This window comes from Meleagris gallopavo, chromosome 19 (genome assembly GCF_000146605.3).
Source record: "Meleagris gallopavo isolate NT-WF06-2002-E0010 breed Aviagen turkey brand Nicholas breeding stock chromosome 19, Turkey_5.1, whole genome shotgun sequence".
Classification (NCBI taxonomy): Eukaryota; Metazoa; Chordata; class Aves; order Galliformes; family Phasianidae; genus Meleagris; species Meleagris gallopavo.
Window position 1 is genome coordinate 6685986 of NC_015029.2, and position 17133 is coordinate 6703118.

Sequence of the window (17133 nt, forward strand, 5' to 3'; positions counted from 1 at the left end):
TTTTTTGTTTTTTTTTTTTAATTGTTATTATTACTATTGACTTGGGAAGAAGTGACAGTGACACCCCCAGACCTCAATTCCAGGCTGAGACAGCTGCAGGATGTGCTGGAATAGCCCCATTAAAGACTGCCACAAGAATCCCATCAGCTGCCTTTAACTGCAGCTTTCACAGCCAGGCCACAAATCCAGCTGCCTCCCAGGCCACTACAAGCCAGCTTTTTTCAAGTCCTCTGGCAGAACACGACCTTTCTTACGGGCCTTGGCTTTTTTCTGCTCAATCTTCTCCTTCTTCTTCTTCTGAATGTTCTTGCGACGCTTCTCCTGCCGCTGCTGCATCCTTTCTACCACTTTTTCTGTTCTCTTCTCCCACTGCTTTTGGCGCTGTGCTTTCCGCTTCTCTTTGCGCTTCAGAGCCTCCTTCAGTCGCTCCTCATCATCATGGATCTTCACACCTTCTGCCTTATACAGAACATTTGTCCATTTCATTTTCATCTCCAGATCCTGAGCTTTCTTCTGGTCCTTTTCCTTGAGCTCCTCCAGCTTATTCTTCCGAATCTCCAGCCTGCTCAGCAGCTGCTTGTAATTCCTACCTGTCAGAGGAGTGATTTTCCCCTTCACTCCTTTCCTTTTCTCTTTTTTCTTCTGGATCTTGTTCAGCTCATTCTCTTCATGCACTTTGAGCCTGTTGAAGATAATCTCAGCTTTGCTCTCTTCCTTTTTGCTTTGTGGCTCTATAGGTACCTCCTCGGTTTCTTCCTTCACTGCTTTTGCCTTCATCTTCAACTCCTTTCTTTTGCGCTTCTTTCTCTCTTTTTCATACTTTCTTCGTCGTCTCTTCTCCAGGACTGAAGGAGGTAATTCTTTGGTATCATCCTAAAAATGAAAGATATGAATCAGGAGCCTTATGGGGAGAATACAAAGATAAAAGTGGGATGTGCTTAAGGTCCCAATTTCAAACTTTTCCCTAGAAATGCAGTATTTAAGAAGCAATCGTCTCAGCTTTTAGAGATACCAAATGCAGATGGTAAATGCATTTCAAGCCTTTTACTCTCACGGAGAATCCTGTACTTACACTCCCCTTGCAGATTTTCAGTGCCTTTTCTGCACTTCTCCAGGCCCTACCTTTTCACATGCATTTTTCTGGACCCCAGAAAATAAACAGGACTCCCAATAATACCTACAGGTAATTCCTTAGGGAATGGAATTATCTCCAGCCCTAAACCTTAAACCTTGGAACATCACAGTTCCCAAGGCATGTGGTGACTGAGGGATAATTCATACCATCCCCACATGCACATTAGGGTACACAGAGTTCTCATACCCGCCCAGAAGCTTCTTTAATCTTCTCATGTAGCCTCTGACGCAAGAGATTTATTGCAGAAAAAGAAGTGGAACCAAGTTCACTTTTGGCACCTGAAAATGAGAAGAAGAAAATAAAAATACTTAAAATACAGCACTAGTTACACTGAGGAATTTTCTATAGCTATGGGAAAAGCTATGAGAATTCTTTAGATGTTATGAAAGGATGAAACAAAATTCTAATGACCCCAAGAGCTTCTATTTGTTGGTTTCTTCAGAATTCTCCTTTTTCTATCCATATCATCATTCAACATTGCTAGCCCAGGGTAGTCTGTGATATGCCCTGAAGTTCCCAAACAAGAAGGGTGCAAACACCAATGGAAACAAAGATGCCAAGTACATCTTTCCACTCAGCTTGTAATCAGGTTTTCCTGATTTATAATGAAAAGAGGACATATGATGATATATATGCACCCATGAAATAACACCCATGAAATAAAACCCATTAAAAAAAAAAAAACAACAAACAGCAGTTCATATGAAGTGCTCATATTTCTAGAGAGCCCCCCAGAGGTCACACTGCACGTTTATGTACATGGAATAAACTCAAGTGTTTTCAATTGAACTGGATTTCTTAAATGGTTTCCAAACGATACGCATGTGAACCAACTGAAATGTGGACACCTCAGCTCACTTTAATCACAGACAATTCTGCTATTCTTACCCGTAACAGAACTCTCGTTTTTGTTCTGCTTAACACCCACTGGAGATGATTTGTTGGCCTGTGGGGCTGCTTTCTGTCCCGGAGCAAATTTACGGGTGTTAGACACCTCTTGTTTAACTGCAGGAGAATTTGTCTTCTCAAGTTGCTTCCTGGACTTCCTTCTCTTCTTTTTCTTGAGCTGCCTGCCAGCATCATCTGGCTGGCCTGGTTTTGATACTAGGAGGCAAAGGAAAAAAAAATATACAAACCAGGACAACACCACCATCAATAACATTCAGTTACAGCTGAATATTGAGGTACAAACACACTGTATAACATTGTAATGGTGCTTAGGAACCTCGAGGACTTATCTAAGCAGAGCCAGACGTGCTCAGTCACTTTAGCAACAACCGCATTCGCTTGCGTGCCATTCTCACACGTGTAAGGATGAATGAGACCGCTAACTTCGAGGGAAGAAACCCCGTATCACAGGTTTTGCTTAAAACCGGTACAAACCAACACCCGGCGGAGGCAGACACGCTGCAGGCCCACGTTCCCACACAGCAGCGAGTCGCAGCCTTACCGAACTTCCTCTTCCGCGATTCCGGGGCGTTCTGCGCGCAGACCTTCCTCGCCAAGCCCTGCAGGTAGGCGTCCTGCGCGGCCAGGCTGGACATCGCCGCTACTCGCAGCGGGCAGCCCTGAGAGAAGCGGGGCGATGGGAGGAACCCAACGGCCGCGCACGGCACCGGAAGTAATGTTACTGAGCGAGCCGGAAGTGAGTTAGCGCTTCCGCCGGAAGTGAGGTCACAGGTGCGCGACGAGGCGCGAAGCATCACTTAGCGCAGAGCCGCCATTTTGCTTCTGCTGTCCCGCTGCTTGGTGAAGGCCGCTCGCCCCGGCTCCCCTGTCCGCCTTTAGGCTCGGAGAGCCGCAGCCCTCGGTTTGGGTGGCTGGGCAGGACCCGGCCCGACCAGTTCTGCAAAACGAGGCGAAACGCTAAGGGCGGTTCCCAAATAGCTGCTCTCCCAGAAGCTTTGGTGCTGTTACAGGTTTATGATGCTTTGCAGGGTGAATAGGACTGCATGTATGGCACAAACTGCAAGAGTAGTCATTTTCTTCAGACCACACAGGAACACTCATCCTAGCACCCATTCGTGCTTCATGCTGTCAGAAAAAGCTGCAGCTAAAAACCACACAATTCAGTGATATGAAAGAGTTATTTATTAAATCACCTAATTACAAAAAGGAAAAAATAATGGAATGGAAGGAAAGTAGAACAAAAAGTACACCAAACTCACATTCTCACAAACGAGACATTACAGCAGAATGCTGGGGAAGCTCCACTGAACTGTCTGTTGGTAATACAGCTGCCACGGCCACATTTCAGCCCAACTCTATCCCCTTCAATGCACTCTTAGGGTCAACTCAGAACAACTGCAGAGATAAAGGGCTGAAAAACCAAGCTGCCCAACAGCTGAAGACAAAGCACCAAGATTACCTGGAAGGAAACTGAGCAACCCCCTCTGCTCCACACACCTAAGTTGTCCAAATTTCATTAGATGAAACTGTTCAAGAATATAAATGTTAGTTCAAGCTATGTTAATAGAAAGCTGTTGTGTAACCATTGGAATCAACCTAATCAAAGTGTGCTCCTGCTTCTATCTGCAGCCTTAAGCAAGTCACATCATTACACTTCAGTCTGATTCTCTTTGCCTTCTGCTTCCCAAAAGCAATAACACTGCTCTTCAATACAGGTCCCCTGGAGAGCCTCCTCCTAAACGATTCACAGCAAAAAGTTCAAGTTTGTGAAGCACTTCGACAGTGAAGAATACTGAGTAAAAAATACTGCAAGATTCTTACTTAAGTGTTACAGGTTGTCTGATGGCATCCTGAGAAAGCTTTAAAGCAGCCAGAACGTCAATAAACATTAAAAATACAGTAAAGAGGACCAGAACAGTTACTATCCCCAGATTTGGCTCAAGTTTTCTAAACCAACCAAATTCAACTACCAGCACTCCACAATGTACTTATTGTGAAATTCAAATGGAAACAAACACTAGATTTCTACTCAACTCCACACGTAACTGTCGTGGAACAGCAAACTTACCTCTAATTTGTTAGAATAATAAGCTTTGTATTCACTTATCACTTCTTTTTAAGTGAGAGGAACACTCATGGCAATGTCCCAGGCATGGAGAAAGCACTGTGGCTATCCAGTGAGCAGAAACCTGCAAAGCTCCAGTGCATTGTCCCGATGGGGAGATGCTTGCTCAGTACAGCAGGTGGAAGACTTCTTCAGTGCCACCAGGAAGAATGTGTTCAGCAGCAAAGAATCTTCTTCAGGAGTGGTCTGTCGGGCCTGCCCCATGCCCGTTCACGTGGGGGTGTGATGGGGTTGAGCTCTGAGAGGTAGCAATACTCTGCTCTGCTGTGGCAGTTGTCAGAGGCATGGAGAGGCTTTCAGGAGACAGCGTGTCAAAATCTTCTCTCCAGTAGGCTTCGCACAGTGGTAGATCATTGCTGTCACATAGACTGTAGCTTTCCAGAACAAAAAAAACAGTAAGGAGAGGCAGCAAGTACAATGATAAAGGAGAGAAAGGAAAGAGGAGAGGGAGAAAAGCAAGACAGAAGCAAAGCATTAAGAAAATGGCAAAAAAATGTTCATGGATATAAGGCCTGTGTTCACATATTCATCCCGAGCCTTGTTACACTGGTTTTTCCCAAAATACCCTGTAAAGGCTGGTGTTGAATCTTAAAGCTTAGTAAGGATCGTGGAAATTTCAAAGACAAAGCTATTGCTACGAACTGAAACAGTCTCAGCTCTAATCCAGACACTACCAGTCCATAGATAGATCTGGGCTGAGGTTCTGGCACCATAAAGACAGGAGTTCTACTAGTCTGAGTGAGGCACAGATCCCTAATCATTTCACTAGGAGTTACATAACAGCCTACGTGAGTGAAAAACAAATACAAATTGTGCTCTAAATTTAAGTCCATTTACACCCTTACCACCTCAGTAAAGTGTCCCACAGAAGGCCCTGGTCTTCTTTTGAAAATCCCCAGCCTCTGAAGCACTGACAGCTTCTACAGATTCCAGCAGTACCACAGTCCTCACAACAGCAGCTTACTGGATTTGACTCCTGCAGACTACAGTATTAGATGATACAGCAGTGTGGGAAAATAAACAGCTGACTAATTCTTGACTGTGGTCTGAGGAAAACACAATGTGGAAGGGCAAAAACTAAAAAGGAAAGTGTTGGAAGAAACTGGAACAAAAACAGAACAAATTCCAAAGAGAGGAAGGAGCTGCACACACGAGAGAGACACCCAAGACAAAGTGAGTGCTGGAGCAAAAAGCAGCTTGTGATTGGAGTAAAACAAACCCAGTGGGTCAAATTATTTTGTTGTTGCAGCTTTATTTACATTTTTAACGTATGGACTTGAATAGTTGCATTGCAAAATACTTTAAGTGCAGAAATACGAGACACTTCAAATTGCACAAACATGAAATGCTGAGATTTAAGTCCACACTCAGAGACAGCTCCTGTGATCTCAGAGGAGGGAGCAATGGAACATAAATACAAGTTTGGGGTTTAGAATGAGGAAAGGCAAGCTGGACTTGGGGGTTACTGCTTTGCAGAATAAGCACACAAAGCGCTAGTTGGAAGCACCAAGTATTTTTAGTGTTTTCTGACAGCATCACCCAGTTGGCTTCGTACCAGAAGTGGTAAGGCACTACGACTCAACCTTCTGCTCTGTCCTTTGGCTGAAGGTTTCTTAGTGTGCAGAAGGGACTCCTCTACTCCTCTCAGGGAGCACAGCAATAGCTGTGCACAAAGAAGCAGCTCTAGGAAAATACTTGAACAGAAATTGAAAGTGAAGATTCCTATTCAGCTTTAGTTTCATGGACCAATGTTGGTGGCAATTGCTGCACAAGACACTCCCTTTTACAGTCCTTCTACAGCTCTTGGGAACAACACACAGGAAGAAAGGAAGCTATGCAGCATGGGGCAGCTTACAACTCTGCAGCACCTGCAGGCATGCTGCTCCAGGGAGCTCACTTTTCTACAGCCTTCCCTGGAGGGACAACCTGACAACCTAAAACTCCCCTTCAGGGAATCTGGGGCATCAGAGAACAGTTTGGCAGGATGGCTGTATGGAACCAACATCATGGCCTCACAGGACTCTTTATAAATCCTGTGGGATTAAGTCTCACAGGGAAGTAATAGAGTACAGAGGGGAAACCCCAACCAGGCTCCCAGGTCAGCACAGAATGCCCACTTGTGGGCAAATTAGCTTTTGCATTCATCACCATTTAAACACGATCAACATTCTAAGGCTGTGTGACATAACAGAAACCCTTTCCCCACATTAGACAATAAAATTTCATTTAAAATGTCATAATATTCTAATTATAAAAGGACTCTCAATAAATCACCATTTCTGTATTTACACACAAATTCTTTGGTGCAGAAAAAGACAGGAAAGAGCATAAGAAAGTAGTTAAGTGCTAAAAGCAATGATTAAGTGCTACATGGTATGAGGTTTCAATAGAAGGATCATAGCTCTGTAGACAAGCCAAGTTTTCTCATCTCATGATCACCCTCACAAGAATGAAAACAAAGGCAGATCCACTTTAGTGTATCAGGAAAGAAAGCTCTTTGTGCTTAATATCAGTTCTGCTATGAAGGATTGCTTCAGGTGGCATGCAATGCCGGTCAGGTGCTAGCGTGGTCTGAACTCCTCAGTTCAGAACAGAAAACTACTGAGACACAGCCATGGCAGTCAGTGTGAGAGAAGAACCTCTGGCACTTGTGAGGTACTTCACTCCACACTGTCATTCTGGATGCAGCTTATGCCATGCTGTATACAGCCTGTGCAGCGGATACATCGCTGACCTAGTAAGGCCAGGACTGGTGCTTAGGTTTGTGATCATCACTACTCTTCTCTGAGGCACTTCTAGGACCCCTTGCCATAGCTCCCCAAAAAAACTAAGTAAAGCTGGAAAAACAACTCTAAACTTTTATCTCAAATTAGCTTAGAACCGGCTATGTTTTTTAAGAAACGATGTATCAGTACCTTAAGTCTTTAAGAACTCTTTAAAAGACTTTTACTCTTAAAATACATTACCCATAAACAATGGCCTAACTGCCAATTATACTGTGCAATTATTGTTTTAATTGACTTATCTGAAGCTATAGACACTCAGATTATTTAGAAAGAGAGGAGAGACAAAAATGGAAAACCTGGTCATAAGAATTTTTAGTAAGATTTTGAAAAGATGAGTTTTTGTTCAGAATTCACTCCTTTATTGCACTGACTTCACTTAGTTTGGACAGTGCAACCAATATAATCTGATTCTCAGTTATCCTGCTTTCATTTACTGCATAATCAATTAGAAGTGCTGGAGTGCATGACAAAAAAAAATTAAAAAAATAAAGTGTCTGAATTCTCTAAAACCTGTTTCCTATGCAAAAGTCTTTTTTAAAATCTTAAAAATTCCTCAAACAAATTGCTAATAAATCTTTCATAAAAAATCCTATCACAATACTTCATAATTAAATGAAACTGAGCACGTCGTTTTTGCTCATTTCAGATGTTCACCTCAGAAAGACTCCAGGCAACTGGGGCAGTGGACTACAAGGTAAAAGGCACGCTGTGTTAGCAGGTCACTTGTGAAGGAACTTGCAACAAGGACATGGGACATCACCATCTCATTTAAGATCAGCACCCAGCTCAGCAAGCTAGTTTTTCTAGGGAGAGATAGAGACTTCTCCAGAAGGATATCACCCCCTAAAGAAATTGATCTCCCTCTACACTAATTTGCTTAGGTTTCCTTTGTCATCATCTGTCACATCTAGCCAAATAAGGCAAGCACCTAGAGCTGGATGCTCAGAATACTTCTTCCAATATGACACTTATACCCTGCAGGATATCTGCAAGAAAGAGGCAGCTGTTTTAAACTTTAAAGAGTTTGACCAAATTAGGAACAGAAATGGAATTTTGTTGGGAACAGTCTCAAGACCTATGCTATAAGCACTATTTGTTTGTTTGGACTAACTGCCCCAGAAGGGCTGGAGTCATTAGACAGAAGTCCACTGCCCTATTTGTACCTGGAAGAGTAATATTCTTCTTCTAGCTCATACAGGTCAATGGAGATCTCATCCCGTAGTGCAATCAACTTCTTGTCACATTCTTCCTGCAAGCTTCTCAGCTGCTGGTTGCGCTGGTTGATAGCCTCATTTACAGAGGGGAAATCATTGAGGATCAAGAACTGCTTCAGGTCAGACACAAGTTTCATCAAGGACTCACCAGCTCGAACCTTGTAAAAGGAAGAAAAATCACATAGATACTAAGTGTCTTTAAACAGGACTTTAAGCCAGTTGTAATACAAGGACCCCCAAGCTGCTCCTCCTGCTCAATCCCTGATTATACAGGAGCTCCCACAACAGGTGAGAGTTCTGACAGAAGCTGGTAGCTGACAACACAGGCAAGCAAGCTTTGCCCCACAAAGATTCACCATACCACTGCCCCAAATATTAGGTCACTCTTTTGGCAACAGCCCTCCTGAGTGCTATAAAGGCTTCTCTACATACAATAACAAACCAAACAGCTCCTAAAGAATGCATCCGTAGTGAAGTGAACATGAAAGCACTACTCACAATGTTCGCAGCTCTGACATGCATCTCATAGTTATCCTGTTCACTTTGGGTTGCTCGAGAGACTTGAGTTTCATCCTCAATCTAAAGACAAAAACGCATAAATTCATCTTTACAAACACAAACGCTGACACACAGCTGCTGCATCACAACGCATTCCATTTCAATCTACGCCAGTAATCCCTAGGCTTTAAGCCTAATCTCTCACCTTCACGTTACCCACAGGCCAACTCTGCTGTCCACACCCTACCTTCAGGCCCTTCGGTGCTCCCTCCACGACCCTGACTCACCTTAGCGGTCTTAATGATCTCGGTGAAGTTATCCATAATGGATTTAACATCATCCTTAAGGCGCTTGTTGTAGGACTGCAGCAGGGTCTCTTTACTCTGCGGCAGCACCCGCTGCTGCGCCATGGCCACCTCTTCCTTTCCTACCGCCTCTTCTGGTCCGTCCCGTCTCCTTCCGGTCCCGCCTCTTCCGGTCAACCCCCTTCCGGTCCTACTTCTTCCGGCCAGCCCACCGTCCTATCCCACCTTTTCCGGCCAACTCCTCCTTCTGGACCCACCTCTTCCGGCTCAACACCTCGCGAGATTTGGTGCCACATAGATATCCCCCAGCATGCCCTGTTCCGCCTTTTTTACTATACATCCAAGATGGTGAGCGGCTGTGGGCCGTGGGACGGGGTTACCGGCATCCAGCGCCATCCGCGCACCTCGCCGGGCCGCGGCGCTCTGTGGAGGCGGTGCGGGTGCTCAGCAGCCTTACGGTGCCGCGGGGGGCGGCTCGGCTCAGGCTGAGCCTGCGGGAGCTGAAGCCGGGATGGGGGAGGCGGGTCTGGGCCTCGCTCCCTTCGGCGGGATGGGAATCGGGCAGCCCTGCGGGCTCCGGGTGCGCCCAGAAGAGCAAATCGCTGCTGTAAATCGGGTCATCTCATAAACGCTTTTAGGTCACATCGAAGGGTTTGTTTTGGTCTCTTGTTGGGTTGGGAGGCAGCCGGATTTGTTCGTTATCTGTAAAAGCATCCCTTTGGGGTAGCAGGCACATTCTTAAAGTACATTAAGTGTTAAAAAAAAGCGTTTTAAAAAAAAAGTGCTTCTTATTTGCAGCCGAAAGGAAAAAAGGCCAAGGGCAAGAAGGTGGCACCTGCCCCTGCTGTAGTCAAGAAGCAGGAGGCCAAGAAGGTTGTCAATCCCCTGTTTGAGAAGAGGCCCAAGAACTTTGGCATTGGTGAGTAAGGGGATGCACAGGGCGCTTCAAGGACTGTGGTTTATTTTGTTGCGTGTAACTGTAGATGGAAGAGTATTGTGATAAAGCCTTGGGGTGGAGCAAGCCATAAAGGCAGTTGCTTTACCATCATCACTGGTAGAGCTGTACTCCATTTGGTATTGAAGATGGCTGTGACAGCTTGCCAAGCTAAAAGCCTTGTTATGTATTCCCATTGTGATGAATCTTGCCCTTTTACACGTGATTTGGTCAGCTAGTTCAGGTTTCTATAATGCTACTTTTGCTACCTGTGCAGATGATGTGAAAAAATACTTGCTATCTGAATGATAGTGCTGACATACATAACCACCAAGATCGCTGATGCACTCTTGCCTATTGCGTGCTCTTACTGTGTGGATTGGGAGCGGTTTTGAATTAAAGTCTGTATTTCTAGGACAGGATATCCAGCCCAAACGTGACCTCACGCGCTTTGTGAAATGGCCCCGCTACATCAGGCTGCAGCGCCAGCGCTCCATTCTGTACAAGCGCTTGAAGGTGCCTCCTGCAATCAACCAGTTCAGTCAGGCTTTGGACCGCCAAACAGGTAAGGATGTGACCTACCAAATCTCTTTTGAGTTCTGTCTTTGATGGTTGATGTGTGTGTGTCAGGAAAGAAACCAAAATAAGACTTTTTTAAAAAAAAAAAAAACCTAGCAATGTGTCTGGGAGTCCTTTATGAAGGCTTTAATAGTGACTGATGATCACCAGGCTTGCTGAGTTGTCTGGCCTAAATCACTGTTTTGAAAAGGGAGGTAGGAAGTATCAGAGGTCTTGCTGATGGATGCAAACGCAGAATTCCTCAGCAGGTGCTTCTCGATGCACTTGAGTCCTTTAAAAGGCAACACTGAGATTTCCAAGTTGTTCTACTAATTAGTTCGTGTTCACTTCTAGCCACACAGCTTCTGAAGCTGGCACACAAATACAGGCCAGAAACTAAGCAAGAGAAGAAGCAGAGGCTGTTGGCTCGTGCTGAGCAGAAAGCTGCAGGAAAGGGAGATACTCCAACTAAGAGACCACCAGTTCTCCGGGCAGGTAAGCGTATATGAACTTGCCTACTTGCATACATGGGAATGTGGTCTTTTGGAGGGAAAACCAATGAGAAAAGTTGGTGCTCTGCTCCAGCCAAACAGGATTGGACGTGCTATGGCAGTGATGTATGAATTTCTTCACCTGAGCTCAAAGTGAAGAGTGAAATAGACGAGCTTTTTAACCCTGAGCTTTAGCAAATTGTCCATGGAATATCTTCTTTGTGCTACTGAATGGATATGAAAAGTTTTCATGAAAGGTGTGCTGTGAAAGCAGCAGATTCTATGAGGCTTACATGAAAGCTCAGGTAAAGAGTCTGACTTGAAACAGAGTTCTGTAATTTGTTTTTTAGGTGTCAACACTGTCACAACTCTGGTAGAGAACAAGAAAGCTCAGCTTGTGGTGATTGCCCATGATGTAGACCCCATTGAGGTAAGCACACTCCATGGTGCATGAGAGAGGCTGCCTGTATAACTCCACTTGATGAGGTTAGGAGTGGATTTGGGGTGAGAGTGCATTTTAAGACAAACTTTCAACTTGTGAGAACTCGAATGCTTATGCATGTTCTGAGTTTTCCTGGACTAAGAATGAGGCTTGGCCCTTGCGATGATGTATGAATTTCTTCACCTGAATCAACAATGAAGAGCAAAACGAGCTTTTTAACACTGAGCAATTGCCACAGCCCAGGCCAGCTGAAACACTCCTAAGATGTTCTGTCAGTGATACAGCACACACGCTCTTCCTTTTCAGCTGGTGGTCTTCTTGCCAGCTCTGTGCCGCAAGATGGGAGTGCCGTACTGCATCATCAAGAGCAAGGCCAGGCTGGGGCGACTGGTGCACAGGAAAACTTGTACCTGTGTTGCTTTCACCCAAGTTAACCCGTAAGTATTCTGTGTGCTGATTTGCTTCACTGTAGTGGAGAAAACAAACTGCCTATAAGCATAGGTCATAGGGCAGATGGATGTCAAATCTGAGTTTGTCTAGTGTAAAGAACTAAAACTGAGTTTGCATGAACTCTCTGTCATCCTTTATGAAGCAGTCTGTCAAATCCTGAAGCTAGAGATTACTTTAGCTTATTAAAATGGGTGTGTTACTACTACATGTATAAGCTGAACTATAAGTGGTGTAAGTTCTACAGCATTGATGGTTTGTGTGATCAACTTTTTGTTACGCTTAAAAATGATGTTGGTATTATGAACTGTTTAATTCCAAGACAAAAGACATAGAAAACATGAAACTGGTGCTCTAAAGAAATGCAACTGTCCCCAACAGGGAGGATAAGGGTGCCCTTGCAAAGCTGGTGGAGGCTGTCAAGACCAACTACAATGACAGATATGATGAGGTAAGATGTGTGGCCCTTGTCTTTCAGGTTCATACTATGAACATCCCCAGTAGCTTCTCAGTTAGATGCAGATCACTGTTTTGGAGTGAGATGAGCTTAAAGCCTGTTGGGTGTAGGTTGTATCTAGGGCTTTTTTTAGGCATTCAGATTATTTTCCTGATGGTGGGGTACGAGGTGAATACTATCACCAGCTTAGAGGCAAATGGAGCTAAAACAGGGAAGGGAGTGTAAAGAGATCTACTTCAGCTAGACTTGATTCCATCCCTGAAGTCCTGAAGTTAATGTGATGACAGGGAAAAACTTTCCACTGTCACATCTGCGCTGTTCCCAGAATGTAATTCACTGCTTAAAAAATGCATGGGAGTTCCTAACTGGGGGGGCTCAAACCCTTGTGCATGGAGTGGAACTGAGCACAATTGATTGTATGAGGACTCTTAACTTGTTCTCCCTTCTTTGCAGATCCGTCGTCACTGGGGTGGTAACGTCTTGGGTCCAAAATCTGTGGCTCGCATTGCCAAGCTTGAAAAAGCAAAGGCTAAAGAACTGGCTACTAAGCTGGGCTAAAGATGTACTGATTTGGTACCATGGTTTGTGTACATAAAAAGAATAAACCCCCAGATGAAATTTCCATGGTCTCTATTAATGAGAGTTCCAGTCAGTGGGCCGCAAATGATCATTGCCTGCCTTCTCTATTTGCCTACAACAAAACGGTTGGATAGAACAGCACAGAAAGCTGCACAGAGCATGTTATTACTTCCCTTAGAACAATTTCCCTTAGTTGCTAAGCTAGCCCTCAATTCTTCTCCTTTAAGCGTAGCCCTCTCAGCTGCACATACTGGTGATCCCACACTGAATGGGATAAGCTAGCCTATTGCTAGCTTTGAGCCTAGCTTAGTAATGCAGATAACTGACTTGGAAATAGCTATAAATCATCATTAGTGCCTAGGCTTAATTACTGCATGGATTTTGTAAAGGCACGTTTATCTAGTTGTGACACTTCACTGGACTAAGCAAATCAGGACCTTTAAAGGTCTGTAATGCCTTTTTCATGACAAGACCAGACAGTGAAGCTAAAGGGTGAAGGAAGTATCTAACTCTACTTACCCTTCTGTTCTTTGCTGTTGACTTTGGTCTTGTGGCATTCTTGGAGGCAACCGAGCTTGGTGGTAAGGCCTTCAGCCCAAACTGAGGCAGCTCTTTGTTATTTCTGGTGGCCTTGATAATATTCTTGCCAAGCTGCATACTGTCTTACTCCAACTGGAGTCTGCAGTTCATACATTTAAGGGCATTTAAGTCTCTCTTTAAGTTTTAAGATATGCAATACAAAGACAAGACAAACACTAACAGGCCTATTTTATTTATCCTGATAGAACTGCAGTGTCTTGGCTTCAGGAATGACTGCAATGCAAAAAATTTTGATTGATAAAATCCCTTGCCCTCATTTGCTTACACTGAATATAAAAAATATAGCAGTGGAGAAGAAAAGGTTTTGTAGCTTGGGACCAAACTGTGCAACTATAGAAAAATGCATTCTGCACATGTCCAGAAAGCCGATGTAAGCAAGCGTGTCAACACCCATCACTAATTCTGAAGTTCAATGCTTCCAAACTGCTGCCACATCAGCTGGGAAGTCCCATGCCCTGAGACTGAGTTCTTTAGGATTGATCAGGCTGCAGTCTTGGCTGTACAGGAGAGCAGAAATTAATCCTTCCCCTCATAGAGGTATTTTTCGTACAAATTTTCTGTACCACAAGAAGGACGTTGCAGCACACAAGCCATACCTGTGACAAGAAGTAAAAATAAATAATGCAAAACATGGCATTTCCAAGATGGATTAAAGTTCCCTAAGTCAGCTGCAGTTTAATAGTAAAGTTATTTCAGACTATCTGGGAAATACTACTCAGGTTCAAACAGTTTGCTGCTGAAGATCTCATCAGTCTCCCTGATGCAGGAGCAAGAATGCTGGGGAAAAATTATTTCCTTGCTTTCAGTGGATTCAACAGAAAGCAGTTTAAGGCTTCGTGCTCAGAAAACAAAAGTCAGACATTGCTGGCTGGGTAGCTTACCAGGTAATGATGTACTGCATGTGCTCGTTTCTCAGGCTCACTCTTGTCTGACCTCCAATGGGCCCTCCTGGGACTGTGCTTCCTGTAGGTACAGCACATTGTCAAATGTTTGGTCTGCAAAGCCCTGAGCTGCCCATGCTCTGCCAAATGAGCAGATATCCCAAAGATAGCCCACTTCTCTGGGCAGTGGTGTTCCCAAGTTACCAGCAAAGCCAGTGGCTGTAGCTTCAAAACCTTGTACAGTGAACTTAGTACAATACCTCTGGAAATGCCTTAGGGAAATACATCACAGAGAAAAGGGGAGACTGACATAAATTGGTTGTGGATTTGGGTTCCTTTGTGACTTACTGAAGTCTGCATCAATGAAGATGGGCTCAGCCCCGGTCACCTTGGCCATAGCCTCCAGGTCCCGATAGTGCCAGCGGTTTTTTTCAATGTTATTTTCAGGTACAAAAGGTTTCCGTTTTTCTGATAACCTCACCACCCCTGTGAGGTCGATTTCTTCTTCAATCTGAAATGCAGTAGAGGAGAAAGGAATCTCTCAAGATTCATTTCTAGCATAACAGGACCTGGTAGTACATCACCTGCAGGGTCTGGTTATGAGTAAGTTAGCAGGTTGTGCTATACTGTGCTGTAACAGCAGGGAAAAAGGCAGATGCCTTATTTACTTCATCAAAGGCATCAAGTAAAGGCACCTTTAAGAAGTGCAGTGACTCATGAAGCTGAATGGCTGCTGCCTTCCTTGATTTGTCAAAAGCGTCTCTGGGTAAGCACAGGTCAGAAAGTAATGTGCAAGATTTCCTTGTATCCCTCTTACCTGTCCCTTCAGCCTGGTCTCTGGTTTCAGTTTCTTTTTGGGCACAAATCCTCGGTTGACTAGAATAGTGACCCTAGAGTTACATAAACAGGACAAATATATCTCATGAATTAAAGGAAATTCTTGCTGCTGTCTACAGCTGTAAGAAAACATAAATACAATTCGGAATCAAGACTCAAGCACCTAAGAGACAGGTGCATTTAAGGGAGAGGTAGACATACAAACTGAATCACTATCACTGCTCTCTACAGCTCCTGAAAGGAGGCTCAGTGAGGAGGGGGGCAGTTTCTATTCTCAGGTGACAAATAATGGGACATGAGGAAATGGTTTCAAGTTGCAGCTTTAGATTAGATATTAAGGTGAATTTCTTCTTGGAAGGAGTGATCAGGCATTGGAAGGGGCTGCCCAGGGGAGTGGTGGAGCTCCCATCCCTGGAGGTATTTAAGAGAGGTGTGGATGTGGCACTAAGGGACTAAGGACAGGACCCAGGTTGATGGTTGGACGCGATGATCCCAAAGCTTTTTCCAACCTAGGTGATTCTATGATTCAACTTTTTAAAAAGAAACGAGTTGCTCGTGTGAGCTACCACTTAACTTACCCTAGTTCTGTGCAGTAGAAAGGAGTAATGACATTTGCTCCATTTTCTGCATGGGATGTCAGCTTCCCAGCTTCTCTGGCTTCTCGCTCTGGGTCCACAAGTGACCGTGGCAAAATGTAGAGCTCCTTGGAGTGGTCAAAATGCCCTCGGACCTTTACAGGCCTGTACTCCAATTCCTTCAACTCCATAGGGCTGCAGAGAACAAGATGAAATGAAAATCACAGCTGTGATAGGCAAATTACACGGCGGGATTTTACTGTGGAACTCTTCTCAGCTTCCTTACTCTAATGTCAGAGGGATGGGCTCTGAGGAAAGTCTGGATGCCAGCTGTGCAATCAAATCTAATTTCCATTTTCGACGCTGAATCTGGAAGTACACAAACACAAAAGTAATTCCTCTTGGTAGGCCAGAGCAATATAATGACCATTGCAAGCCTTAAAATCTATTTCCTGGTCATAAGTTTGTCCTGACCATAAACAGAACAAATTGAGATATGAAAATGGAGACTGCTGACTTCGTCTGGGGGAAATATTTGTAACAGAAATCTTAAAAAAAAACAACATGAATCTCTCCATTAAAGACTTGCACGAACCTCACCAGTGTGCAGTGGGAAAGCAGAAAGGTAAAATATCAGCAAATCTTTGCCCTGCCTATGGCACAATCTATATCAAACAGCCAAAGATTGAAACCCTGACAGCCCCAAAGCACTCATCTCTGAAGAAATGCAGCATGTGTTGGTTGGTACCTGCCATGTGCCCAGACAGAACGCAGTCAGGGGCACGAGGAGGAGGCCCCACTTCAGCCAGATGTCCTCTCCAGGCTCACTGGTGGCTGTCGTGGAGCTTCGTGGGCTGCAGAGCCTCAAGCAAACGTCTGCAGAGAACCAGAATGAGGAACCAGACAGGAACAGGAGGAGAGCTGATAAATTCCTTCGGAAACGGCACCTCAGTGTGAGGCTGAAAGCGACAGAACCCCACACACATCTGCTCACCTCTCTGCTGGGTCACAGCAGAACCTGCCTTCGTTCGGGGAAACCCAAACAACGTTCTTCTGAGCAAGCAATGCCATATCTAAGGAAACCAAAGAACATCCTTTGCAGCCTCTCTGCAATGCACGAGTTCCACCTAGATGCTGTCGGCTGTCCCACCACCACAAGTGACCCCTCCATACGTGCTATCAGCATGCTCGTGTTTTTATCACAGCACTTTTAAATAAAAGCCGGGCGAGCGCCTTTCCTTTTTTCTTCCTCGCTCGGTGCCCTGCGAGGCCCTCCCCGCCGCCCTCAGAGCCCATCCAGGCCTTTCCCGCTGCTCTCAGCGCTCACCCCGGCCCTTCGCTCCCGCAGCAGCCGCGGTCC

The 17133-nt window shown here is 44.8% G+C and overlaps 4 protein-coding genes and 3 non-coding genes across 8 annotated transcripts; 4 read left to right on the top strand and 3 right to left on the bottom strand.

Moving 5' to 3' along the window:
* Positions 1-7: 7 nt before the first annotated feature.
* SURF6 (surfeit 6) lies at positions 8-2767 on the bottom strand. Its single transcript, XM_003211293.4, has 4 exons — positions 2586-2767; positions 2024-2239; positions 1322-1413; positions 8-873 (listed from the first exon to the last, which is right to left on the bottom strand). Exons 1-4 carry the CDS (start codon positions 2677-2679, stop codon positions 205-207), a joined length of 1071 nt encoding a protein of 356 aa, XP_003211341.1. The 5' UTR covers positions 2680-2767; the 3' UTR covers positions 8-204.
* Positions 2768-3208: 441 nt separating this feature from the next.
* Positions 3209-9128, bottom strand: MED22 (mediator complex subunit 22). 2 transcript variants are annotated; one of them, XM_010720962.3, is made up of 4 exons: positions 8955-9128; positions 8668-8748; positions 8119-8327; positions 3209-4537 (listed from the first exon to the last, which is right to left on the bottom strand). In XM_010720962.3, the coding sequence occupies exons 1-4, from the start codon at positions 9075-9077 to the stop codon at positions 4345-4347; spliced, it is 606 nt and encodes a 201-aa protein (XP_010719264.1). In that variant the 5' UTR covers positions 9078-9128; the 3' UTR covers positions 3209-4344. The 2 variants fall into 2 exon arrangements, with proteins under 2 accessions (XP_010719264.1, XP_003211342.1); XM_003211294.4 differs by having other exon boundaries at positions 3209-4543; positions 8955-9127.
* Positions 9129-9483: 355 nt separating this feature from the next.
* On the top strand, positions 9484-12923 carry RPL7A (ribosomal protein L7a). Its single transcript, XM_031556278.1, has 8 exons — positions 9484-9579; positions 9747-9891; positions 10322-10471; positions 10819-10959; positions 11306-11385; positions 11704-11834; positions 12226-12295; positions 12755-12923. The coding sequence occupies exons 1-8, from the start codon at positions 9484-9486 to the stop codon at positions 12857-12859; spliced, it is 918 nt and encodes a 305-aa protein (XP_031412138.1). The 3' UTR covers positions 12860-12923.
* Positions 10179-10253, top strand: LOC116217309. The gene has a single exon (XR_004161697.1). It is a non-coding gene; the product is annotated as a small nucleolar RNA SNORD24 (small nucleolar RNA).
* On the top strand, positions 11072-11148 carry LOC116217308. The gene has a single exon (XR_004161696.1). It is a non-coding gene; the product is annotated as a small nucleolar RNA SNORD36 (small nucleolar RNA).
* Positions 11555-11627, top strand: LOC116217307. The gene has a single exon (XR_004161695.1). It is a non-coding gene; the product is annotated as a small nucleolar RNA SNORD36 (small nucleolar RNA).
* Positions 12924-13631: 708 nt separating the features above from the next.
* Positions 13632-17133, bottom strand: LOC100543693 (surfeit locus protein 1; the record flags this gene model as incomplete). Its single annotated transcript, XM_003211315.2, has 9 exons — positions 13632-14076; positions 14362-14443; positions 14710-14872; positions 15179-15251; positions 15777-15968; positions 16060-16142; positions 16522-16649; positions 16768-16846; positions 17101-17133. Coding segments are annotated over 9 exons (900 nt in total), but the record flags the coding sequence as incomplete, so codon positions are not given.